At 47.7% G+C, this 27641-nt stretch overlaps 1 protein-coding gene across 3 annotated transcripts in view; it reads right to left on the reverse strand.

Moving 5' to 3' along the window:
- NUDT3 (nudix hydrolase 3) overlaps positions 1–27641 on the reverse strand; it is a 187264-nt gene that overhangs the window by 39955 nt on the left and 119668 nt on the right. For 2 of the 3 annotated variants that reach the window (XM_063954889.1, XM_063954887.1), the window contains exon 3: positions 6611–6655. The exons of the other annotated variant lie outside the window; for it this stretch is intronic. In XM_063954889.1, the coding sequence (XP_063810959.1) occupies positions 6611–6655 (45 nt within the window). The remainder of the gene's footprint in view (positions 1–6610; positions 6656–27641) is intronic. 3 annotated transcript variants of the gene reach the window in all.

Consider the following 27641-nt stretch of genomic DNA (forward strand, 5'->3'; position numbering starts at 1 on the left):
ATACATTATACAATTATCTTTGCGATCTCCCTAATATAGGCGGAGCGTCCAGATAAATATAATGTATATGTGTGCGACGGATCTGAAAATATCGACTGTTCCTTCAACAGCAGAGGAACAGGGAAATGTCTCCTCCCCAGGGAAGGAACCCTGATATTGCAGCCATATACACTGTAAAATATCTCAGTGTATGCCCATGATTTTTGATGGGTGTCAGACCGTGAGATAAAATATCTGTTTGCACTTTATCGGACACTGTATGCCTAGCATTGTCTGCAGGAAATGTATTTGGATCATTAGTGTATTTTAACAACCGACAATAATTTTTTTTTTTAAACTGCTGTTAAAACCGACTGAACAGAATGGATTCCCCCTGAATGTTTTCCTGAAAACCTTGCCATTTGTTTTGCTGATCACTTTTATTATTTAACCGTTTTACCACTTACATCTAAGGGATTATAATGGAAGACCTAGCTAAACTTACCTCTATTGATGGCTGCAGTCTTAAATTCGAAATGTGTAAAGCATTAACACTTTGGGGTATAGCTTTCGACCCTAATTGAATATACCCCATTTAAGTACTGCATTAAAACGAGATTTATGGTAAGAACTTACCGTTGTTAAATCTCTTTCTGCGAGGTACACTGGGCTCCACAAGGAATAACATCGGGGTGTAGAGTTGGATCTTTTGATCCGAGGCACCAACAGGCTCAAAGCATTGACTGTTCCCAAGATGCATAGTGCCGCCTCCTCTATAACCCCACCTCCGTGCACAGGAGCTCAGTTTTCGTTAACCAGTCCAATGCAGTAGCAGGTAACAGAGACGACAATCGTTAGAAACCACACACACACCACACACTCACAACAGGAGAGGGTGTCAGCGGCTAATGACATACCAACCCAAAGAAGCCAAGTGCATCAGGGTGGGTGCCTTGTGGAGCCCAGTGTACCTCGTAGAAAGATTTAACAACGGTAAGTTCTTACCATAAATCTCGTTTTCTGCTGCGGGGTACACTGGGCTCCACAAGGAATAACATCGGGTATGTCCTAAAGCAGTTCCTTATGGGTGGGGACACACTGTAGCGGGCACAAGAACCCGGCGTCCAAAGGAAGCATCCTGGGAGGCGGAAGTATCAAAGGCATAGAACCTGATGAACGTGTTCACCGAGGACCACGTAGCCGCCTTGAACAAATTGTTCAAGGGTCGCACCACGGCGGGCCGCCCAAGAAGGTCCAACAGACCGAGTAGAATGGGCTTTGATGGTAGCAGGAGCTGGAAGACCAGCATGTACTGTACATAAGCATGTGCAATCACCATTCTAATCCATCTGGCCAAGGTCTGCTTGTTAGCAGGCCAGCCACGTTTGTGAAAACCAAACAGTACAAAGAGAGAAACAGACTTCCTAATGGAGGCAGTTCTCTTCACATAGATACGGAGAGCCCGTACCACATCCAAAGACCGCTCTATGGAGGACAACTCAGGAGAACTAAAGGCCGGAACTACAATCTCCTGGTTAAGATGGAAGGAAGACACCACCTTAGGCAAATAACCAGGGCGCGTTCTAAGAACTGCCTGGTCCCAGTGAAAAATCAAATAGGGGGACTTACAGGATAAGGCACCTAAGTCCAAGACCCTTCTAGCAGAGGTAATAGCCAGCAAAAACAAGACCTTAAGGGAAAGCCACTTAAGGTCTGCAGATGCAAGAGGTTCAAACGGATACTCCTGCAAGGCCTCCAGAACCACTGACAAATCCCAAGGGGCCACTGGTGGTACATAAGGAGGTTGAATCTGTAACACCCCCAGAGTGAAAGTATGAACATCAGGCAGGGTAGCAATCTTTCTCTGAAACCATACCGACAAGGTAGAAATGTGAACCTTGAGGGATGCCAGACGAAGGCCTAAGTCCAGGCCCTGTTGTAGGAAGGCCAAAAGTTTGGCCATACTAAACTTGTAAATGTCATGGTTATTAGATGCGCACCAAGCAAAGTAAGAATTCCAGACCCTATGGTAAATCCGAGCAGAAGCTGGCTTACGGGCCTTCAACATGGTTTGAATGACCGCCTCAGAGAAACCCTTGGCCCTCAGGACGGAAGCTTCAAGAGCCACGCCATCAAAGCCAGATGGGCCAAATCCTGGTAAACACAAGGGCCCTGAACGAGGAGGTCTGGATGTTGTGGAAGTAGAAGGGGACGATCTAACAAGAGGCCCTGAAAATCTGAGAACCAGTGTTGTCTGGGCCACGCCAGAGTGATCAGAAGCAGGGTTCCTTCTTCTTGTTTGAACTTCCTTAGTACTCTGGGCAGGAGCGACACCGGAGGGAACACATATGGCAGCTGAAAGCTTCATGGGATTGCTAGCGCATCTACAATCGCAGCTTGAGGATCCCTTGTCCTTTCTTCCGAAGACCGGAACTTTGTGATTGTGTCGAGACGCCATCAAGTCTACATCTGGAAGGCACCACTTGTCCACGAGGAGTTGAAATGCATCTGGATGGAGGTTCCACTCTCCGGCGTGTACGTCCTGACGACTGAGAAAGTCCCCTTCCCAGCTGAGGACCCCCGGAATGAACACTGCCGATATGGCTGGCAGATGGCGTTCCACCCATTGAAGAATCCTTGATACTTCCCTCATCGCCATGCGGCTTCTAGTGCCGCCCTGATGATTTATGTACGCCACCGTGGTGGCATTGTCCGATTGTACTTGAACAGGTCTGTTCTGTATCAAATGCTGGGACAGGTTCAATGCATTGACCACCACCCGCAGTTCCAGAATGTTTAATCGGGAGGAGAGACTCCTCCTTGGTCCACCGGCCCTGAAGGGAGTGTTTCTCCAACACCGCGCCCCAACCCCTCAGACTGGCATCCGTCGTCAGAAGGACCCAGTTGGAGATCCAGAAGGGACGACCCTCCGCTCAAATCGGTGGTCCTGAAGCCACCAGCTCAGTGACAGACAGACCTCCGGAGACAAGGAGATCATTTGAGACCTAATTCGGTGAGGCAAGCCGTCCCACTTGGCCAGAATCAACTTCTGTAGAGGGTGGGAATAGAATTGAGCGTACTCCACCATGTCGAAGGCCGACACCATGAGACCTAGCACTTGCATTGCCGAATGTATCAGCACTTGTGGACGAAATAGGAAGCATTGAATCTTGTCCTGAAGTTTCAGGATCTTCTCCTGAGACATGAACAACCGCTGGTTGCGAGTGTCCAACAATGCCCCCAGGTGTACCATGCTCTGAGCAGGGACCAGGGAAGATTTCTTCCAGTTGATGAGACACCCGTGAGTTTGCATAAACTGGATTGTCACATCCAAATGACGTAGGAGAATTTCTGGGGAGTTTGCCAGGATCAGTAAGTCGTCTAGATACGGGAGAATCCTGATCCCCTGACGGCGTAGCACAGCCGTCATTACCGCCATGACTTTGGTGAATACCCGCTGAGCCGTGGCCAAACCAAAGGGTAAAGCCCGAAACTGGTAATGAAGGTTGCCCACCGCAAACCTCAGGTACCGCTGATGTGACATTGCAATAGGAATATGCAGGTAGGCATCCTGTATGTCCAGGGAGACCATATAGTCCCCAAACTCCAAGGCCAGAACAATAGCGCGTAGAGTTTCCTATACGAAACTTGGAGACCCACATATACTTGTTCAAAGACTTGAGATTGAGAATGGGCCGCGAGGACCGTTCGGTTTTCGGGACTAGAAACAGCGGTGAATAGTACTCCTTGCCTCTCTGAGCCAGAGGCACCTGTACTACCACTCCTGTGTCCAGGAGGGACTGTACCACCGAATGAAGAGTTTTCGCCTTCACTGGATCCGAAGGGACGTCTGTCAGGCAAAATCGATGAGGGGGACAATTCTTGAAGGATATGGCGTAACCTCGAGTGACGACTTCCTGTACCCAGGCATCGGAAGTGGTCTTCAACCATTCCTGGGTAAACCCTAGAAGTCGGCCCCCCACCCTGAGATCCCCCAGAGGGAGGCCCGCCCCATTATGCGGCAGGCTTGTCTGTTTTGGAAGCAGGCTGATGGGCAGCCCAGGCCCGCTTGGGTCTGGGCTTAGCGGGTTTGGAAGCACAAGCTTGTTTTGGGTACGCCTGACCTTTTGCCTTTCCTGGAGGACGAAAGGAGCGAGAGAAGGTACTTTTAGTCTTCGGCGCCGAAGGTGCCATACTCGGTAGGCAAGCTGTTTTAGCAGAAGCTAAGTCAGCCACGATCTTATTGAGGTCTTCTCCGAAAATAATGTCTTCCTTGAAAGGAAGTACCTCCATGGTTTTCTTAGAATCCAGATCCACAGACCATGATCTCAAAAAAGGATACGTTGAGCTAAGATGGACGTAGTCGCAGCCTTGGCCGCCAGCACCCCGGCATCGGAAGCCGCCTCCTTAAGATAGTGAGAAGTGGTAATATATGAGAGACATTGTCTAGCATGATCAGAAGCGTCGGAAGGTAGCTCCGCTTCCAGCTCCTGAGCCCATGCTTCAACAGCTTCAGCAGCCCATGTCGCTGCAATGGTTGGCCTATGCACAACCCCTGTTAGGGTGTAAATCACCTTTAAACAACCCTCTACACGTCTATCCATCGGTTCCTTCAGAGAGGTGACAGTAGTCACTGGCAGAGCTGAGGAAACTACCAGTCTTGCAACCTGGGAATCTACAGGCGGAGGAGTTTCACAATTTTTACTTAGCGCCGCAGAGAGAGGATAGCGAGCCAACATCTTCTTATGCGGCGTGAACTTTGTTCCTGGATTTTCCCAGGCTTCCTTACGTATGTCAGCCAGGTGTTGAGAATGAGGCAAAACTTGTTTAACCACTTTCTTACGTTTAAATCTGCCCGGAGTTTTAGACACTCAGTTTTAGGCTCAGGCTCCGTTTCATCAGGAATTTGAAGAATCAACCTGATAACCTCAATCAAATCAGGGACATCCACCTGTGACCGTCCCTCCCCATCAAATGCATCAGAGTCAGTGTCTGTGGGGTCAGTGTATGCTCCATCCTCCTCAGAGGAAGTGTCTGGAACAGTGGTGGATTGTGAGGAAGTAGCGGCCCATTTAGAAGACGTCTTAGTCTTAGGTGGGCGAGAGTTAGACTTCTTTTTAGTCAGTGATTGGTTCAAGTGCTGTAACTAAGATGAGATCTGATCCACCCATGGCAGACTGACTGCAGGGACCATAAACTGCTGTATTGGCATAGGCGGTCCCACAAGGGGCATAAGTTTAGTTACCAGCGTATATAATAACATGGAAAAGGTAGCCCAGGGTGGGTCATTGTGGACCCCCATTACTACAAACACACTGGGGTGCAAAGAGCCCCCAGAACCTGAACTCTCTGCTGCCACGTTTTCCTCAAATTTGTCTGCAGCGTCACCACCACTCAATGTGGGATAAGCCCCAGTTCCGTTGCCCCTTGCAGCTGACATAATGAGAAGCTCAATATTAGCAGCACTGTATCTGGCAAGAACCCCCGGTGTAGTGTTATCAGCACAAACCGGGAACCCAAGAGATATATGGTGACCAGAAATCACAGAGAAAAATACACAGTAAGTATATCTCGTGAAATACCTATAGAGTCTAATAAACCTGATGCACCTAGCCCCCCCCCTCAGGTTACAGAATATAGGGGTAGCAGGCTGAGCTAAATACACGAAATGGCAGTCACTCAGCAGCTACATGCACACACACAGAAAGTCACAATGTACAATGCAGAAGTTATTTCATACAATAAGACTGCACTGGACTAGCAATACAAAGTAATACTCAGCATAGCTATATATATATATATATATATATATATATATATATATATATATATATATATATATATATATACACACACCGTGTAATGGCGGCTGATAGGGAGTGAGGGAGAGATATGCAGCTCCAGGGCGGGAACATTTGTTTAAATGGCGCGCTGGGGGGAGGGGCTACAGGTCAGGCCTTATACCCCGTGCTGGCTTCCCCACCAGGCGCTGCAGGCTGTCAAACAAACGGTTTTATGAAGAAATCCGACCTGTGCCCAGTGCCCTGGTGGCTAGTGGAGCCCCTGCCCCTTACAGTGTCCACGCCAGTGCGCGCGGCCTGCCTCCCACCGGCCGCGCCGGATCGCGATTACAGCGGGCCAAAGAGACCCCCTTACCTCCCCCTACATGCGGCCACGCGATCCGGGAGGACAGCAGCGAGTGTGCGACTGACCTGAACAACACCGGAGCCTCCGCTGTAATTACACGGCAACCAGGGCGCAGGAGTATACAGCACTGCTGGGGGAGTGATGGAGCTGCAGCAGGGGATGTCTGACTGACATCCAGACACTACTGCAGCCCTTGAAGTCTTCAGATTTTCTCTCCTTCTGAAATAGCTTTTTCTTTAAGGCTGCAGGAGCAGCCCCCTGTTGACTGCCTGCTTACTGCAAGGCACCAACTACAAAACTGAGCTCCTGTGCATGGAGGCGGGTTATAGAGGAGGCGGCGCTGTGCATCTTGGGAACAGTCAAAGCTTTGAGCCTGTTGGTGCCTCGGATCAAGATCCTACTCTATACCCTGATGTTATTCCTTGTGGAGCCCAGTGTAACCCGCAGCAGAAATTATGTTTAACAGTAAACTAGGATTACTTACCTCAAACACACCCAAAAGACGACCTAACGTGCCTTTAACTCCAGCCTGTTGGAGATAATATAGGTTAATATCAAACAACTGTCATTAACATTTATCTATAAAGCATAACATGCATAGTAACAAACAAAGATAAAAGAAACAAATGAAAACAGAAAAGTAACAATCTGAGAAGGGTAAAATCTAAAAGGAAATGCAGAAAAGAAAACAAGTGGAAAACAGAAAGAGCACTTCTCTACAGAAGATTTTGAAGAAAGGTATGGCAGGATAAGGCTAATAATGTTTGAAGTAATTAAAGTGATACACAAGCACTTTGAACGTTAAGTCCTTTTCCAGCTAGAAAAGCTGTAGGCTTTGCAGTACATAGTCACTCCGATGCTGACAGAGTAAAAATGAAAGGGGTCTACCATGGGAATGATTAAAACTCTGAGTAAGCTGTATGCTACACTTAACATGCTGAACAGCTCTACATTGACAGTAGAAAAGAATTCTTCTTTGACTTCAACCTGTTACCGAGGGAGCAACTGAGTACTTTTCAGATTGAAAACTGTTAATATTCTAAGCATTCATGACATTACCCTTAATTGTTTATAAGTTTCTACAAACAATGTTTATTACAAACGTATTACTTAATGTGTTTATCACATTTTACATATAGCTATATAATGTATGCATGAAGGATGCTGCCGCCTCCGCAGAAACACATTCTGTCTAAAGGTGTGTGTGTACACGGTGAGATTTTTGCTTGCAATTTTAACTATATAGTCAAAATCGCAAGGAAAGTTAGTGCAGATCGCAAGGTGAAAGTCACCTTGCGATACTGATGCGCGGGCGCGGCCCCGCGAGGTCAGTATCATAAGCCTAGATGGACTGTGCAGGCAAGTCAATTTTGACTATCTAGTATAAAAGTATAGTCAAAATTGACACTTAGCCAAAATCGCACATAGCCAATATCGCAAGCACAGTCATCTAGCCTTATGATACCGACCACAGTCCATATCGCACAGTGAAAATCGGGCATAGCAGAAATCTTACCGTGTGTACACACCTTTAGATGTGTATACCAGCAGAACAATTGCATCAAGAATATTAACATCTGAAGGATGTTATTATAACATTAAAATGCCCTACAATTCATTTTATACCACACTACAATGAGCAGGTCCAGGGGCATACCTAGATATATTGCAGGCCCCAAGGAAAAAGTTTGAAAAAATCCCTACGTACCACCCAAAGGCGAAAAATGTATATACAGTAACACATGTAAATTTGACAGTGAAGGTGGGCCCCTCTCATCTCTGGGCCCCATAGCAGTTGCACTACCTGCACCTATGGTAGCTACGCCCTTGCCTGCAGGCTATATCTCCAAATATGTAAAAGAAGTCAGAGATGCATTAACCGAAATAGTGTTTTACAGCAACAATAGATTTATATTTAAATCTTTCATCAAATAAGCAATATATTGTTTATTATTAATTGCTCTTGGAAAATGGCACTTTTAAACCTACAAACTGGGTGAAATGAGCGCCCCTCCCCGCACGCTCAGCACACATTGCGCTGTGCTGAGCAGCGGGAGAGATGTGTGCTGAGCGGTTCGCTCAGCACACATCTCTTCCAAATCGGCCAGTGAGTACTGGCCTTTACTCCTCCACATTAATATGATCAGGATAGGCAGCTAATCAAGGGCAGGCTAGAGCCCTACTGATTGCCTTGGAACCTGAACAGCCAGAGATATTACTGATCCCGCTGTATGCTACCGCTTCATTCACTATCACAGCACTGGTATTACAAGTCTTGTTTGTATTTATTATGTGTCCGTTTAATCCTCCCATTTGTTAATACGTACATATTTGTTTATCCTGTTTTGGAGTTTTGCTCTGTATAGCACTACGGAAATTTGTAGTGCCTTATAAATAAAAGCTAATAGGAGCTCCCCTGTTTACAGAAAACACAGACTCTGGGTTGATCTAGAAGCTGCTTCCATCGTGTTTTCTCTCCCTATTCTCACTTCTGGCTGGAAATGAAATAGATTGACTACTGAGTTTAGGAAATGTTATGTAGAAAGCTAGAAGAGGAGTATTGTTTCCATGTTAAACAAAATGATTCTGATGGTGTAATATGTGTTCACTAAACAACTTGCTATTGTGTATTAGCACAAGTAGCAAATGTGCCTGGTTTATGCCAGGCATACATAACATACACTCACACACAATGTATCAACTATTGGCATTCCCTGCGAAATACAGATGTGTCCTCATACATCTACCCTCAATACGCCATGCAGCTGGAGAAGCCTATCGTGAGTGAGCTGACAGGTCACGTGCAAGTCTGTTAGCTTTGCGCGTCTTTTTTGCAATAAATGCATCTTATTGACATCGCTGTAAGAATAAGACTCACAAGCAGACACTGCTGCTTAAAATAATATGTGGCATGCCTTATTCTGTGTGTGACTGCACCTGTAGCTGCATACGAAATGCTACGTTATACCCCTTTCACATCGCCAATGCCGGATCCCACCCGGAAAGTGGAAACGGGTCCTTCTCGGGTGGGATCTGGCATTGGACCCTAAGTGCAGGCTTCCTGATCCGGCAATTTGCCAGGTCAGTTGAGATAGCGGTGGGGGGCGGTGCCGGTAGCGGCACTGGGAGACGAGCTCATCTCCGCGCCGCCTTTTCCTATGTAGTGAATGGGTCCCGGGTTGCATCGACCCAGGAACCCGTTCACGCTGCCACTGACCCGGTATTCAAACCGGGAATAACACTGCTTCATTCCCAGGTTGAATTACCGGGTCAGGCCCTTTCACACCGCACAGCGACCCATGACGACCCGGAAAACACTACAGAAAACACTGTAGTATAACATTTCGTATGAATATATAGCCATAGTCGCAGACAAAATATGGGCATGACTAATTTAATTTTAACTGATGACTTTTCCTTTCAAAACCGTTCCTAACATTGTTTTGCATGGCGTGACTAGAAGTGCTGTTTAATGTGCAGGGAGGCCAGATGTATGTGAACATATCTGTACCTATAAACTAGTAAACTTCCAAAATCTGTGTGTTGATGCACATAATTTCTGGGGTCCAAACATTAGGGAATAATCAGGACAATTCCCTGTTCTCCTGCTCACTCGGTCGGGGATCAGGGAAATCCAGCATGATGAAAATCCTTGATTCATCGAGCTAGAGCCATCTAAACTATTGGGTATGACAAGGAAAATGTGCAAAAACCCTGATTAAATAAATGGGCGCCTGCGGTATTCGCATCCAAATGGAGCTACAATTGAATTGCTTTGTCAGGTTCCCCCTGAAGTGTCAAAAGGTACTGCTATAAAGTCACAGAAAATATCAGTCATGTTTATTACTAGTACTTATTGATTTGAGGTAAGTATTATACAAAACAAATTCTGTATTGTGCAGTTAATGATATGTAATAAGGAGAGTTATGGTAGACTACCATTGTTAACTCTATCTGTGAGGTACATTGGGTTCCACAGGGAAACATCGGGGTATAGAGATGGATCTTGATCCAAAGGCGCCAACAGGCTAAAGCTTTAGGCTGTCCCAGGATGCATTGGAGCCTCCTCTATAACCCCGCCTCCAGGCACTGTGAGCTCAGTTTCGTTAACCAGTCCAATGCAGGTAAGACAGAAGGTAGATGTTAGTCACATAGAACCACATTCTTACGACAGGAGAACAGACCAGCGGGTAATGCCATACAAACCCACAGAAGCTAGGGGCGTCAGGGTGGGCGCCCTGTGGAACCCAATGTACCTCGCAGAGAGTTAACAATGGTAAGTCTACCATAACTCTCCTTTTCTGCAGCAGGTTACATTGGTTTCAACAGGGAAACATCGGGGATGTCCTAAAGTAGTTCATCAAAGGAGGGGATGTGCCTTAGCGGGTGTGAGAACCCGGCGTCCAAAGGAAGCATCCTGGGAGGCGGAAGTATCAAAGGCATAGAACCTAATAAACGTGTTCACAGAGAACCACGTAGCCGCCTTGCACAATTGTTCTGCGGACACGTCATGGCGGGCCGCGCAAGAAGATCCAACAGACCGAGTAGAATGGGCTGTAATAGAAGCAGGAGCTGGGAGTCCAGTCTGTGCATAAGCTTGTGCAATCACCATTCTAATCCATCTGGCCAAGGTTTGCTTATTCGCAGGCCAGCCACATTTGTGAAAACATAAGACAAAAAGGGAATCTGACCTCCTGATAGAGGCAGTCCTCTCCACATATATATGGAGAGCCCGTACCACATCCAAATACCGCTTTGGAGGACAAATTAGAAGAGATAAAGGCTGGAACCACAATCTCTTGGTTAAGGTGAAAAGATGACATCACCTTAGGTAAATAACCTGGGTGAGTTCTAAGAACTGCCCGATCACTATGAAATATCAGAAAGGGTGGACGACAGGACAATGCGCCCAAGTCAGATACCCTTCTAGCATAGGTAATAGCCAGTAAAAACAAGACCTTGGCCGTAAGCCATTTAAGGTCCACTGTCTCAAGAGGTTCAAATGGAGACTCATGCAGTGCATTCAGGACAACATTGGAAATTGATTAATTTAGGGTTATGGCGCTTCAAATTAGGTTCTGCCTGCTGCTATACGTATGGGGGGTTATCCCAAACGGCTATAAACAATTGGTAAAGACAGTATAGTATGCTTGGCACTCCCTTTCAGTCAGGGGTGAAGCGACAGACGGTATAATAAAAAATAAAATAAAAGGAACTTGTCTTCCCTTTAATTCTTCTCTTGTTCCCAAATTCTGTCCTTGGTTGTGATGTGTTCTCAGTAGGTTCTCAGCACAGTCGAGTAAATATGCGAAATAAATAAAAAATGCAATGTATAATACTTTCCCAGAACATGCACTGTATAACACACACTATAAAATTCTTTGGGTGGATTTCAATTCTGGTAAAGCGTTCCAAAACTCACAGATATCACTGGTCTTTTAAACACATCTCGGTTTCTTTTCCTCCATTGTTCCAATATTGGCAAAAATGAGGTTTCCAAATTTATATAAAAACTTTTAATATACAAAAGAAAAGCATACACAAACACACAACAATGTGTGTACAGATTTACACCACAAAAAATATTTAGATAAAAAAGATAAAAAAGGTGTAAGATGGAAAGGGGCTACTAAAAAGTATATCTGCGCTGGTTTTGTGTCCAAAAGTCCAGAATATAGGTACAAGCCTTGATAAAGGGAACGGAATCCTGAAACATGTTGGCATAGCAGTGCCCTCAGATGACCCACACCTTTAAGAAGGTATAGACGGTTCTTTATTGTATATTTTGCTGTGCCAATATTCTAGACTTTTAGACACAATACCAAAAGTGACACTGAAGGGAACACGTAGGGCAACCGAAAGTTCCATGTAATTGCCAATGCGTCCAGGAAAGCTCCTTGAGGATCCCTGGTCCTTGATCCGAACACCGGAACCTTTTGATTGTGTCGAGGCGTCATCAGGTCTACATCTGGTAGGCCCCACTTGTCCACTAGGAGTTGAAAGACTTCTGTATGAAGACTCCACTCTCCGGCGTGCACGTCCTGGCGGCTGAGGAAGTCCGCTTCCCTGTTTAAGACGCCCGGAATGAACACTGTCGATATTGCTGGCAGATGGCGTTACGCCCAACGAAGGATTTTTGATACTTCCATCATAGCCATGCAGTTTCGAGTGCCGCCGTAATGGTTTACTTATGCCACCGTATTGGCATTGTCGGACCGTTCTGGAACTGGCCTGTTCTGTACCAGACGCAGGGCGAGAGTCAATGAACTGAACACCACCCGCAACTCCAGAATGTTTATTGGGAGGAGTAACTCCTCCTTGGACTAGAGACCATGAAAAGAGTGTTGCTCCAACACCGCACCCCATCCCCTCAGACTGGCGTCCGTTGTTAGCAGGACCCAGTCGAGGATCCAGAAGGGACGGCCCCTGCTCAAATGCTGGTCCTGGAGCCACCAAGACAGTGACAGACGAACCTCCAGAGTCAAAGTGATCATGTGAGAGCTGATCCGATGAGGTAGGCCGTCCCACTTGGAAAGGATTAACCTCTGTAGAGGGCGGGGATGAAATTGAGCGTACTCCACCATGTCGAATGCCGACACCATCAGGCCAACTACTTTTATCGCCAAGTTTAGCAACCCTCTGGGGCGACAAAGGAAGCAACTTATCCTGTCTTGAAGTCTCAGGACTTTTTCTGGAGACAGAAACAGTTGTTGACTGTGTGTGTCCAGGAGTGCCCTCAGGTGCACCATGCTCTGAGCTGGGACCAACGAGGATTTCTTCCAATTGATGAGCCACCCGTGGGCTTGTAGGATGCCTACCTTCAGTTGCAGATGACTGAGGAGGACATCATGGGAGTTTGCCAGAATCAGCAAGTCGTCCAGATACAGCAGGATCCTGACTCCCTGGCGACGGAGATGGGCCGTCATAACGGCCATGACCTTGGTGAAGAACCGAGGAGCCGTAGCTACGGAGGCCAATCCTGGAACTTTTTTTCAATCCCTGGTATCTGGATTGAAAAAAAGGTAAATCCCAGGATACCTGGGATTGGGTTGAAAACCCACCCACCCCACCCCCACAAAAAACACTCACCATCGTGGGTGGGAACTGAGCTAGAGGGCTGCGGACGGTGATGTGTGGCTGACTGGCTGGTGTTCCAGGTGGCTGGCTTCAGATTCACCATTGTGGGTGGGAGGGCTCACAGGTGGCGTGGTGCAGACGGCGAGGTGCGGTCCGGGCGGCACGGGTGGCTGTCTTAATACTGCGCAGCGTGACATCTGACATCTTGTTATGCTGCGCAGTACGCACTATGGGGGCAGATGGAGCCAGGAGGAAGGAGCCGGGCAGCATCTGAGCGTCCTGAGGACGCTCAACGCTGCCGGGCATTAAAGAATACAATGGGCAGGTAAATCCCGCCATCCCCGGGATTGGAGCTTCCAGACCCGGGATTGAATCCCGGCCATTTTTTGGCATAAATTCCAGAATCCTGCCATGCTCCCGATTCCAGGATTGGCCTCCCTAGCCATAGCCAGTCCAAATGACAGAGCCTGGAACTGATAGTGGAGGTTGCCAATAACAAACCACAGGTACTGATGAAGGTATATTCAGGTACGCATCCTGTATATCCAGGGATACCATATAGTCTCCGGGTTCCATAGCCAGTACAATCGAGCGCAGTGTTTCCATACGGAACTTGGACACTGTCACAAACTTGTTCAGTGATTTTAGGTTGAGTATAGGCCAGAAAGACCCATTAGGTTTTGGAACTAGAAACAGGGTCAAGTAGTAACCTCTGTCTCTCTGGGACAGTGGAACCGGCACTACCACTCCAGTATTCAGGAGAGAACTCACATCCTTTTGCAGAGCTTGCACCTTTAACGGATCCGCAGGGATAATAGTGGTGCAAAACTGGCGATGGGGACGTCTTTTGAAGGAGACTGCTTACCCGTGAGAGACAACTTCCAGCACCCATGCATCTGAAGTGGTTTTTAACCAGACTTCTGTGAACTGAAAAAAAGAGGTCAGCCTCCCACCTTGGGGTCCCCCAGGGGGAGGCCAGCTCCATCATGTGGCAGGCTTGTCTTGTTTAGAAGCAGGCTGACGGCCCGCTCAGTACTGCTTTGCCTTGGGCTTAGTGGTTTTGGGAGCACGACATTGTCTCGGATATGCCTGACCTTTTGCTTTCCCTTGAGGCCGAAAGGAACAAAAAGTGGAACCTTTAGCCTTCTGTGCAGAAGGATTAGTATTTGGGAGAAAGGCAGTCTTAGCAGCCGCCAATTCAGACAATTTTATTTAGGTCTTCCCCAAACAAAATGTCCCTCTTAAAGGGGAGTACCTCCAATGTCTTTTTGGAGTCCAGGTCCACCTTCCATGACCTCAACCACAGAATACGGTGAGCAAGGACAGACTTAGTCGACGCCTTGGCTGCCAACACACCCGCCTCAGAGGATGCCTCCTGAATGTAATAGGCGACGGTGGTAATGTGAGATGGTATCAGTTCAGATGATTGACAATGTTAAGGTCAACTTTCATTAGGTTGACCACTACTGGTCGACATTGACATGGTCGACATGTACAAATGGTCGACACATGAAAGGTCAACATGAGTTTTTCAATTTTTTTTTTCTTTTTGGGAACTTTTTCATACTTTACGATCCACATGGACTATGATTGGGAACGGTAACCTGCCTTGCCTGAAGCTCGCGAGCCATGCGAGGGGACGCAGTGCACTAATTGGGGTTCCCAGTCACTTTATGCAGAAAACGACACACAAAAAAGTAAAAAGAACCCATGTCGACCTTTTCATGTGTCAACCATTTGTCCATGTCGACCATGTTAATGTCGACCAATAGTGGTCAACCTAATGAGTGTCGACCATTCATATCGGAACCATGTGAGACAGGTATTGTCTGGCATTGTCAGATATATCCTCGGGCAGCTCTTCCTCAAATGCCTGAACCCATGCTTCAATCCCTTTTGCAGCCCAAGAGGCCGCAATAGTGGGTCTATGTACAGCACCTGTAAGGGAGTAAATAGATTTCAGGCATTCCTTCACACGCTTATCTGTCGGTTCCTTCAGTGAAGTGGTGACAGGCAGCGTGGATAACACTACTAGGCGGGTGACATGAGAATCCACAGATGGTGAATTTTCCCACTTGTTACATAACTGCAGGGAGGGGATAGCGAGCTAAGGCCCGTTTAGACAGAGGGAATTTCTTCCCTGGATTAGATCAGGACTCCTGTCTGATGTCCACCAAATCGTCAGAATGGGGTAATAGATTTTTAACCACCTTCTGCCGTTTAAACATATCAGTTTTCTTAGCCACAGTAGTGGAATCCTCATCATCAGTGATTTGTAGGATTTGCTTAATAGCAACCATTAGGGCAGGGACATCAATTTGCAATGGAGAATCCTCATCAGAAAACACCTGATTCAGTGTCTGACAGGACAGTATGCTCCCCCTCCTCTTCAGATGAAACATCTGAGAGATTTGTGGATTGTGAGGAGTAAGCAGCCTGTTTAGATGACCCAGAGACACGGGAATTACCTGAAGTAGATTTTTGTCTGACAAAGGATTGATTCAACTGCTGCAACTGGTTAGACAAATTTTTCGCAAAAGGCGGATTAACCATAGGGACAATTTGTGGCTGTAATGGCACAGGTGGTCCAATATGGGGCATAAGGCGTTCCATCAGAGTACACAGTAGGTTTGTGAACACAGCCCAGGGTGGCTCCTGATTGGTTACAGGAGCTGCGGACTGACTGGGAGATGTATTACAGTACACAGACCATCATACAAAACTTCCCCCTCTGGTAAATCTTTGGAGTGTGCTCTACATGATGCAGGAGCGTCCACAGACTTACTGCCCTTCTCTTTAGATATTATACACAAATGCAACAACTGAGCGACTTAGTACGATAAAGCCAGACAGAGTACAATACCTGCAAATAAATTTGTTAGTATGTGACTGAACACACAGTACACAACACCTGCGACTAAATCCGGTATTATGGGACTGAGTGCACAGTAAAATACACGTATACGTAATGGGTAAATACTGTGACGCACTATATATATGACCCTGACACACCTAGTCCCTTAGGGTACAGAATATAGTGATAGGCGATAGGTATATCTGGGAAACACTGAAAGTGAAACCACACAGCAGATACAGGCACACACAGTCACAGGTAATGCAGATAATCATTATGACAATAAAACTGCACTGGACTAGTATATGTACAATATACATACACAGTCACAAGAAAATCCGGCACTCTGAGAATATTCCAACTTCCTGTGTGCCTTTGTCAAATAATCAATACATGGCTGGTTCAAACAGATGTCTCATGGTGGCGTGGCCTGGCCGGCATACTGTGATGTAGCTGATTTCTATAGCTCCTGCTCCGCTGAAGGACTTAGGGGTCCTACATTGCCACTGGAGAGCCCTCTTTGCCCCATCATGTGTCTGCTGCCCTGGTGACTTATAAAGACTCACTCACGGCGCCCGGGGACCCAGGCGTTAGCTGCCGTGAAGTGCGGCCTAACCTCCCAGGCGACGTCGCGGCCTGAAATCCCCGGCGGCGAGGAGAGCCTGGCGCGGTGGTCGATGCGCCCAACGTATTGAGTGCCCTGACTCGTACTGTGATCCCCCTGGACCCTCCGGGCTCACTCCGGCAGCACGGAGGCCTTCCGGCTGCCGCCCGCGAGCTGCGGCTTGCCCTCCTGAACGAGGCCACGGTCTGACGTATCCAGCGGGACCCGGCGGAGGTTAGTGTGCTCAGCAAGTTGGACCCCGGGGGTGCCCTGGGCCTTTACGTGACCCCCGCTGGACCCTCCTGTCTCACTCAAATGGCAAGGAGGCCTTGCAGCTGCCGCCTGGGAGCTGTGACCTAGCCTCCAGGGTGAAGCTGCGGCCTGAGGCTTTAAGCGGGACCCGGCGGCGGAGGGTACTCGTTGCAGAAGTGAGTGCACCACAGCCACAGTGATACGTGAGCACCCCGGGGTGCTGATTAACCCCCCTGGTCCCTCCAGACCTCTTCTTGTGGTAAGAGGACCCAGCTGTTGCCGCTGAAGTGTTGCGGCCTGGCCTCCCTGGTGACGTTACTGGCCTATATTTTAGGTGTTCCCGGTTACGGTATATGCCCAGCGCGGTGGTCTGCCGTATCTCGTGGACTACCTCCGGGGGTGCCTTTACCCACTGTATGACTCCCCTTGCATCACCTCTCTCAGTCACTGGTCCCAGTGGGGCCATCTGTCCCCGTCAGCTCTGCTTTTACTGCCCTGGTGGATACCAAGATCGCATGGTGCTGAAGATCTGGTGCTGGAACCCCCTTTCAACACCCTCCAACCCTCTTTAACTATCTTTTTCGCTCCCAACCCACCTTTACGTTTATTATCGAATGATATAGTATTTTATTGGATGAGCTGGTGCTGCCTCGCTGACTTATTTGTTCTAATCTCCGACGAGAGACTTCCTTTACTCTACAGCGTGATTTTGATGCCCTGAGCTATAATGACCTAACCAGGCCACGCTGAGGGGAAATTGTGATGTATCACCTACATGTTGATATCTATCTCGAAGATAGTTCCTTCTGATTGTACTACTGACCTTACCTCATGCAGAGACGTCGTTCTTCCAAGAAATTGTCCAATACTCCAGCCAAATCCTCTCAAGCTACTGCATTTCGCTCCTTGTTTGGGACTCCAGCTTTTGATTCCACCTCATCTGCCCCCTTGTCTCCTTCCCTAGCTTCAAGCATCACGGAAGAAAGCGGGGTTGCGGGGTCCCCTGCTCCCACTCAACCATATACAACTTCCGTGGAGTCCTCAGATTTGTCTACTATTCTTTCCAAGCTGCGATCCCTTCTAACCCGTCAAGATCTGCAGCAGGACCTCCAGTCCATGGAACAACGAATACAGGAGTCGATACATGTTCGTATTTCTTCAGTTTAATCTGATGTTACGCAAGTCGCAAATATAGAGTGGTGACGTTAGAGGAACATAACGAGTAACTGGACTTTAAAGTATCTGATTGACATGATCTACTTTCTTGTCAATCACGCTCTCTGCTCACCATGGCTCGCAGATTGGAAGATATAGACAACAGAGGTCATAGAAACAATTTGAGGGTTCGGGGCCTACCTGAGGACATCGCTCACCAAAATATTGAACATGCTTTGACCAAAATATTCAACACCTTGTGGGTGCAGATCCTGACTTCCAGATTGCCTTTGATAGGGCACACCTGGCCCTACGCCCTAGAGGAGCCCCAACGGAAAGCCCATGTGACGTCATCTGCAGACTCCACTATTTCCAGGAAAAATAGGAGATTCTTAGGGTGGCAAGGCGTGCTCCTGACATAGATTTTGATGGCCATAGGATACAAATCTTTCGAGACCTCTCGTGGTCTACTTTGCAGCAAAGGCGCATCCTTATAACTTAAAAAACATGATATCAAATTCTGCTGGGGATTCCCCTTGAGCATTCAAGTATCCCACAAAGGGGCCCTTCTTGTTTTGCAGGACTTTGAGGGTCTGAAAGACTTTTGTTCTGCCTTGGGAATCCCTGTTACGGTTCTCCCGAATTGGCTGGACCCATTGGAACTTTCGACTTCGTCTCCACCTTGTAGGGAACAATGGCAAAAGGCCCGCAACACTAGGCGACGATGACACACCGCAACCCCTGAGGTTGTCACTGCAGATGGAGGCGACATGGGACGTCTTCAGCGATTCAAAATGTCCGATAATGTCTCCTTGGACACGTGAATATTGGTTATGTCTATTTTGTTTCCGATATATTTCTTTGTATCCCTCGCCTGTGGAGTATACAACTTGCTATCTGTAACTGTATAACTGCTTGATTGCTTTTAGGAGATGCTTAAAAGTTATCATCCCCTATATGATTCTCTTTGGAAAGGCTCTCTTTTATACGAGTTTTGTCCCATTTGCCATACTAATTTTTTCTGAGGTCTTAAGTTCTTCTATTGACCCTGTTTTTACTAGTTTCTTCGAGCTACTCCATTTGCTAATAATTTTATTTACTGTTTTACTGATATATACTGGTGGTATATCCCTGTTCCCCTGTGCACCCCCATGCTCTGCTATAACATCTGTAGTTCATGGGCCGTGACCGTTTTCCCATGACTAATAATGCAAAGTATTGTTTATCTACCTACGGTAGTTCTTTCTTTTTTGTTTTTCTCTGACGTCCTAAGTGGATGCTGGGACTCCGTAAGGACCATGGGGGGAATAGCGGCTCCGCAGGAGACTGGGCACAACTATAAAGAAAGCTTTAGGTCTAACTGGTGTGCACTGGCTCCTCCCACTATGACCCTCCTCCAGACTTCAGTTAGAATCTTGTGCCCGGCTGAGCTGGATGCACACTAGGGGCTCTCCTGAGCTCCTAGAAAGAAAGTATATTTAGGTTTTTTTATTTTACAGTGAGATCTGCTGGCAACAGACTCACTGCAGCGAGGGACTAAGGGGAGAAGAAGCGAACCTACCTAACAGGTGGTAGTTTGGGCTTCTTAGGCTACTGGACACCATTAGCTCCAGAGGGATCAACCGCAGGACCCGACCTTGGTGTTCGTTCCCGGAGCCGCGCCGCCGTCCCCCTTACAGAGCCAGAAGCACGAAGAGGTCCGGAAAATCGGCGGCAGAAGACTTCGGTCTTCACCAAGGTAGCGCACAGCACTGCAGCTGTGCGCCATTGCTCCTCATGTACACCTCACACTCCGGTCACTGATGGGTGCAGGGCGCTGGGGGGGGGGGGGGGGGGGGGGGGCACCCTGAGGGCAATATATGACACCTTGGCTGGCAAATCTACATCATATATAGTCCTAGAGGCTATATAGATGTAAAAATACCCCTGCCAGTATTCCAGAAAAAGCGGGAGAAGTCCGCCGGAAAAGGGGCGGGGCCATCTCCCTCAGCACACTGGCGCCATTTTTCCCTCACAGCTCCGCTGGAAGTAAGCTCCCTGGCTCTCCCCTCCAGTCTGAACACTACAGAAGGGTAAAAAAGAGAGGGGGGGCACTAAATTTAGGCGCAGGATAGATATATATATATATATATATATACACAAACAAATATAGAAAACCACAGCACTCGCCACCCCAGAAGCGGGGTGCAGTGTCTGCACTCTCCACTCATAGGGTGGGGTGCATGCAGCCCATGGCCACCTACCCAAATACATACAAAATAGAGAATTCAGCACTCACCATAGCAAGCTCACTTGTCCTCACAACATCAATAAATAAATAAATGATGGGGGTTTAGTTGATGGATTGGCCAATGCACGGAAGCCTGCATACCGATTTTCAAGGTACCCCACCTTCATGCAGGTCCTACACTATCACAAAGCCTAAAGAATTAAAACCTGGCAACTGTATCACATTTTGGGGTTAATCTTTGGTTAACTCTTATTAACCATGGTCACAGGCCTATATATATATATATATATATATGATATATAAAAAAGCAGCTATAAGGGTAAACACTCATTTATAGTGGGATCCCTTTGTTATATAGCGCTCTGGTGTGTGCTGGCATACTCTCTCTCTGTCTCCCCAAAGGGCTTTGTGGGGTCCTGTCCTCTGTCAGAGCATTCCCTGTGTGTTTGCGGTGTGTCGGTACGGCTGTGTCGACATGTTTGATGAGGAGGCTTATGTGGAGGCGGAGCAGATGCCTGTAAATGTGATGTCACCCCCTGCGGGGTCGACACCTGAGTGGATGGTGCTGTGGAAGGAATTACGCGACAGTGTCGACTCCTTGCATAAAAGGTTTGACGACATACCTAATGTGGGACAGCCGGCTTCTCAGCCTGTGCCTGCCCAGGCGTCTCAAAAGTCATCAGGGGCTCTAAAACGCCCGCTACCTCAGATGGCAGACACAGATGTCGACACGGATACTGACTCCAGTGTCGACGACGATGAGACTAATGTAACTTCCAGTAGGGCCACACGTTACATGATTGAGGCAATGAAAAATGTGTTGCACATTTCTGATGTTACCCCCGGTACCACAAAAAAGGGTATTATGTTTGGAGAGAAAAAACTACCAGTAGCTTTTCCTCCATCTGAAGAGTTAAATGAAGTGTGTGAAGAAGCGTGGGCTTCCCCTGATAAAAAGCTGGTAATTTCTAAGAGGTTACTAATGGTGAACCCTTTCCCGCCAGAGGATAGGTCATGCTGGGAAACATCCCCTAGGGTGGATAAAGCGCTCACACGCTTGTCAAAGAAGGTGGCACTACCGTCTCCGGATACGGCCGCCCTGAAGGAATCTGCTGATAGAAAGCAGGAGGCTATCCTGAAATCTATATATACTCACACAGGTGTTATACTGAGACCGGCTATTGCTTCAGCCTGGATGTGCAGTGCTGCTGCTGCGTGGTCAGATTCCCTGTCAGAAAATATAGATACCCTAGACAGGGACACTATATTGCTAAACGTAGAGCATATAAAAGACGCACTTTTATACATGAGGGATGCACAGAGGGATATTTGCCGGCTGGCATCCAAAATTAGTGCAATGTCCATTTCTGCCAGGAGAGGGTTATGGACTCGGCAGTGGACAGGAGATGCAGATTCCAAACGACACATGGAAGTTCTGCCTTATAAGGGTGAGGAGTTGTTCGGGGATGGTCTCTCGGACCTCGTTTCCACAGCAGCAGCTGGGAAGTCTACATTTTTACCCCATGTTCCCTCACAACCAAAGAAAGCACCGTATTATCAGGTACAGTCCTTTCGGCCCAATAGGGGCAAGCGGGTTAAAGGCGCGTCCTTTCTGCCCAGGAGGCAGAGGTAGGGGAAAGAAGCTGCAGCATACAGCCAGTTCCCAGGAGCAAAAGTCCTCCCCCGCTTCCTCTAAGTCCACAGCATGACGCTGGGGCTCCACAGGCGGAGCCAGGTACGGTGGGGGCCCGTCTCAAATATTTCAGCAATCAGTGGGCTCGCTCACGGGTGGATCCCTGGATCCTTCAAGTAGTATCTCAGGGGTAAAGGCTGGAATTCGAGACATCTCCCCCCGCCGTTTCCTCAAATCTGCCTTGCCAACCACTCCCTCAGGCAGGGAGGCAGTGTTACAGGCAATTCACAAGCTGTATTCACAACAAGTGATAGTAAAGGTGCCCCTACTTCAACAACGAAGGGGTTACTATTCCACAATGTTTGTGGTACCGAAACCGGACGGTTCGGTGAGACCCATTTTAAATTTGAAATCCTTGAACACATATATAAAAAAATTCAAGTTCAAGATGGAATCGCTCAGAGCGGTTATTGCAAGCCTGGACGAGGGGGATTACATGGTATCACTGGACATCAAGGATGCTTACCTGCATGTCCCCATTTACCATCCTCACCAGGAGTACCTCAGATTTGTGGTACAGGATTGTCATTACCAATTCCAGACGTTGCCGTTCGGTCTATCCACGGCTCCGAGGGTCTTTACCAAGGTAATGGCCGAAATGATGATACTCCTTCGAAAGAAGGGAGTTTTAATTATCCCGTACTTGGACGATCTCCTGATAAAGGCGAGGTCCAGAGAGCAGTTGTTGGTCGGGGTAGCACTATCTCGGGAAGTGCTACAACAGCACGGCTGGATTCTAAACATTCCAAAGTCACAGCTGGTCCCTACGACACGTCTACTGTTCCTGGGGATGGTTCTGGACACAGAACAGAGAAAAGTGTTTCTCCCGGAGGAGAAGGCCAAGGAGCTGTCCTCTCTAGTCAGAGGCCTCCTAAAATCAAAACAGGTGTCGGTGCATCACTGCACGCGGATCCTGGGAAAAATGGTAGCTTCCTACAAAGCGATTCCATTCGGCAGGTTTCATGCAAGAACCTTTCAGTGGGACCTGTTGGACAAGTTGTCCGGATCGCATCTTTAGATGCATCGTCTGATAACCCTGTCTCCAAGGACAAGGGTGTCTTTGCTGTGGTGGCTGCAGAGTGCTCATCTTCAAGAGGGCCGCAGATTCGGCATACAGGACTGGGTCCTGGTGACCACGGATGCCAGCCTCCGAGGCTGGGGGGCAGTCACACAGGGAAGAAACTTCCAAGGACTATGGTCAAGTCAGGAGACTTCCCTGCATATAAATAGTCTGGAACTAAGGGCCATTTACAATGCCCTAAGTCAGGCAAAACCCCTGCTTCAAAACCAGCCGGTACTGATCCAGTCAGACAACATCACGGCGGTCGCCCATGTAAACCGACAGGGCGGCACGAGAAGCAGGACGGCGATGGCAGAAGCCACAAGGATTCTCCGATGGGCGGAAAATCACGTGTTAGCACTGTCAGCAGTGTTCATTCCGGGAGTGGACAACTGGGAAGCAGACTTCCTCAGCAGGCACGACCTCCACCCGGGAGAGTGGGGACTTCATCCAGAAGTCTTCCAAATGATTGTAAACCGTTGGGAAAGGCCACAGGTGGTTATGATGGCTTCCCGCCTAAACAAAAAGCTTGAAAAGTATTGCGCCAGGTCAAGAGACCCGCAGGCGATAGCTGTGGATGCTCTAGTGACACCGTGGGTGTACCGGTCGGTTCATGCGTTTCCTCCTCTTCCTCTCATACCAAAGGTACTGAGGATAATACGGAGAAGAGGAGTAAGAACTATACTCATTGTTCCGGATTGGCCAAGAAGGGCTTGGTACCCGGAACTTCAAGAAATGATCTCAGAGGACCCATGGCCTCTACCGCTCAGACAAGACCTGCTGCTGCAGGGGCACTGTCTGTTCCAAGACTTACCGCGGCTGCGTTTGACGGCATGGCGGTTGAACACCGGATCCTGAAGGAAAAGGGCATTCCGGAGGAAGTCATTCCTACGCTGATTAAGGCTAGGAAAGAAGTAACCGCAAACCATTATCACCGCATATGGCGAAAATATGTTGCGTGGTGTGAGGCCAGGAAGGCCCCAACGGAGTAATTTCAGCTGGGCCGTTTCCTGCACTTCCTACAGTCAGGGGTGACTATGTGCCTTAAATTGGGTTCCATTAAGGTCCAGATTTCGGCTCTATCGATTTTCTTCCAGAGAGAACTGGCTTCACTACCTGAAGTTCAGACTTTTGTTAAGGGAGTGCTGCATATTCAGCCCCCTTTTGTGCCTCCAGTGGCACCTTGGGATCTCAACGTGGTGTTGGATTTCCTAAAGTCACATTGGTTTGAGCCACTGAAAACCGTGGATTTGAAATATCTCACGTGGAAAGTGGTCATGTTGTTGGCCTTGGCTTCGGCCAGGCGTGTATCAGAGTTGGCAGCTTTGTCATGTAAAAGCCCTTATCTGATTTTCCATATGGATAGGGCAGAATTGAGGACTCGTCCCCAGTTTCTCCCTAAAGTGGTATCAGCGTTTCATCTGAACCAACCTATTGTGGTGCCTGCGGCTACAAAAAACTTGGAGGCTTCCAAGTTGTTGGACGTAGTCAGGGCCCTGAAAATATATGTTTCCAGGACGGCTGGAGTCAGGAAAACTGACTCGCTATTTATCCTGTATGCGCCCAACAAGTTGGGCGCACCTGCTTCAAAGCAGACTATTGCTCGCTGGATCTGTAGTACGATTCAGCTTGCACATTCTGCGGCTGGACTGCCGCATCCTAAATCAGTGAAAGCCCATTCCACGAGGAAGGTGGGCTCTTCTTGGGCGGCTGCCCGAGGGGTCTCGGCTCTACAACTTTGCCGAGCAGCTACTTGGTCGGGGTCAAACACATTTGCAAAATTCTACAAGTTTGACACCCTGGCTGAGGAGGACCTAGAGTTTGCCCATTCGGTGCTGCAGAGTCATCCACACTCTCCCGCCCGTTTGGGTGCTTTGGTATAATCACCATGGTCCTTACGGAGTCCCAGCATCCACTTAGGACGTCAGAGAAAATAAGAATTTACTCACCGGTAATTCTATTTCTCGTAGTCCGTAGTGGATGCTGGGCGCCCATCCCAAGTGCGGATTGTCTGCAATACTTGTATATAGTTGTTGCTTAACTACAGGGTTATTGTTGAGCCATCTGTTGAGAGGCTCAGTTGTTATCATACTGTTAACTGGGTATTGTATCACGAGTTATACGGTGTGATTGGTGTGGCTGGTATGAGTCTTACCCGGGATTCAAAATCCTTCCTTCTTGTGTCAGCTCTTCCGGGCACAGTATCCTAACTGAAGTCTGGAGGAGGGTCATAGTGGGAGGAGCCAGTGCACACCAGTTAGACCTAAAGCTTTCTTTATAGTTGTGCCCAGTCTCCTGCGGAGCCACTATTCCCCCCATGGTCCTTACGGAGTCCCAGCATCCACTACGGACTACGAGAAATAGAATTACCGGTGAGTAAATTCTTATTTTCAGTGTTTGTGTTTTTCCTCCCAATGTTTCATGTGTTTCCCTGCCTCCCCCCCCCCCCCCCCTCTTCCCCAATTGGGTGTGGGGTTACGATGGGCTGTTAATTTTCCAAGGTGCAATGGTACTGTGGGTACTTTGGCAAATTTTTCCTAATCTCCTCCTATGGCTACTTTAAAACTAATATCGTTTAAAATAAAGGGCCTCAATCTCCCCAAGAAACAATCTAGGCTCCTACATTCTCTGCACACTGATAAGGTGGATGTAGTATTCCTCCAAGAGACACATTTTAAAAAGGGTGCCTCCCCGAAACTATATTCCCGCATGGTTATTTCAATGATTTCTCAGGGGCTAAGGGTGTTGCCATCCTGTTCGCCAAACACATTGGACTGAGTAATGTAATGGAAATCTCTATTGGTGACGGGAGAGGCCTGCTAGTAAAGGCTACCATTGCTCATCAAATTTTTACATTCATTAATCTCTATCTCCCCAACCAAGGTCAGCTACGATTTATGAGAGAAGCTTTGGAACTGATAGAATTTAGAAGGAGTGCTGGTAGTTGGAGGCGACTTTAATTGGGCACTAGAGCCTCTTATAGATACCTCTGCTGGCGCGCCCCGATCCTTCTTCAGGGATACCAAATGCTTTCAGTCAACACTCCATGATTTCCAGCTTTACGAGCCCAGAGGTCATTGACTTATATTAAAGAGCTTAGGGATTCTTTTGGTGCTTCTGATAGAAAGATGGCTGAGATTTTTTATAGATATTATACGGATCTCTATAATTTGTCTTCACACCGCTCCCAATGTGAGCGTTCACAGCATGAGACTGCAGTAAAGGATTTCTTAGAGGAAGTAAAATTCCCGTCGCTCTCTGAAAAGGTGACGTCGGTCTTAGAAGAACCATTTACTGACACTGAACTCTTGGCTGCTCTGAAGACCTCCCCATCTGGTAAGAGCCCGGGCCCTGATGGCTTTCCCATCACATATTATAAGATGTTCCAGGATAAGCTTCTCCCTCTCCTGCTCCGTGCTTGCAACTCAGTTTCCCCGGAGGCCCCCCTTTTCTACTCAGTCCCTAGAAGCGCATATCACAGTCATACCGAAGGATGGCAAAGATCCATCTTTGCCTTCTAGTTATAGACCAATCTCCCTACTAAATGTCGACGTTAAATTGTATGCCAAACTTATGGCGAACCGCCTAAATTTATTGTTACCGAGGGTAATTCATCCAGACCAGGTTGGTTTTGCCCGGGGTAGGGAGGCAAGGGACAATACTATTAGGGTGATTGATCTGATAGCGCACACGCCCAGACGATTCATGCTCCTATGATGATTCTTTCTACAGACGCCGAGAAAGCCACTGATCGCGTAGACTGGGTTTCATGGAAGCGACGTTGCGGCGCTTAGGCAAAGTTTTTCTGCAAAAAATCCTTGCATTGTATCAGGCTCTTTCGGCGCGGGTGCGGGTGAACGGCTTGCTCTCGGATCCCATTACCATCTCGAATGGGACCAGGCAGGGCTGCCCCCTTGTCACCATTAATATTTGTTGTTATTTGCATGGAGGCCTTAGCTAGAGCCATTAGATTGAACCCGGATATCACAGGCCTGACGGTCGGTGATACTAAACATACTATAGCTCTATTTGCAGATGACCTCATGGCAGCTATTACAAATCCTACCGTGTCATTGCCCAATCTCATGAAAGAATTCACACGCTTTAGAGCGTTATCTAACTTCAAAATTAATTATGCTAAATCAACATCTCTCAATATTTCTCTCCCTGTAGAATTGGTTCCTTCTCTTAGTGCCGTGTTTCCCTTCACCTGGCATTCCACTTATATTAAATACTTGGGCATATTACTCCCCTACTCTCTGTCCACGACTGTGACTATTAACCACATTCCTTTATTGCAGAAGATCCGTAGGGAAATGTCACAATGGATTACGCAGAAATTTTCCTGGTTAGGCCGCATGAACATTGTGAAAATGAATATACTGCCGAGGCTGTTATATCTATTTCAGACTATACTTCTAAAACTCCCCCCTCAGTTTTTGGTAGACGCAATTAGCCGTTTTGTTTGGAATGGAAGGAAACCTAGATTTAAGCAGGGTTATTTATTTCGTAGAAAAGCCCAGGGTGGTCAACAGCTACCGATGATATCAGCGTATTATCAAGCCACGATTTTATACAGGATCTTAGATT

This window comes from Pseudophryne corroboree, chromosome 2 (genome assembly GCF_028390025.1).
Source record: "Pseudophryne corroboree isolate aPseCor3 chromosome 2, aPseCor3.hap2, whole genome shotgun sequence".
Lineage (NCBI taxonomy): Eukaryota > Metazoa > Chordata > Amphibia > Anura > Myobatrachidae > Pseudophryne > Pseudophryne corroboree.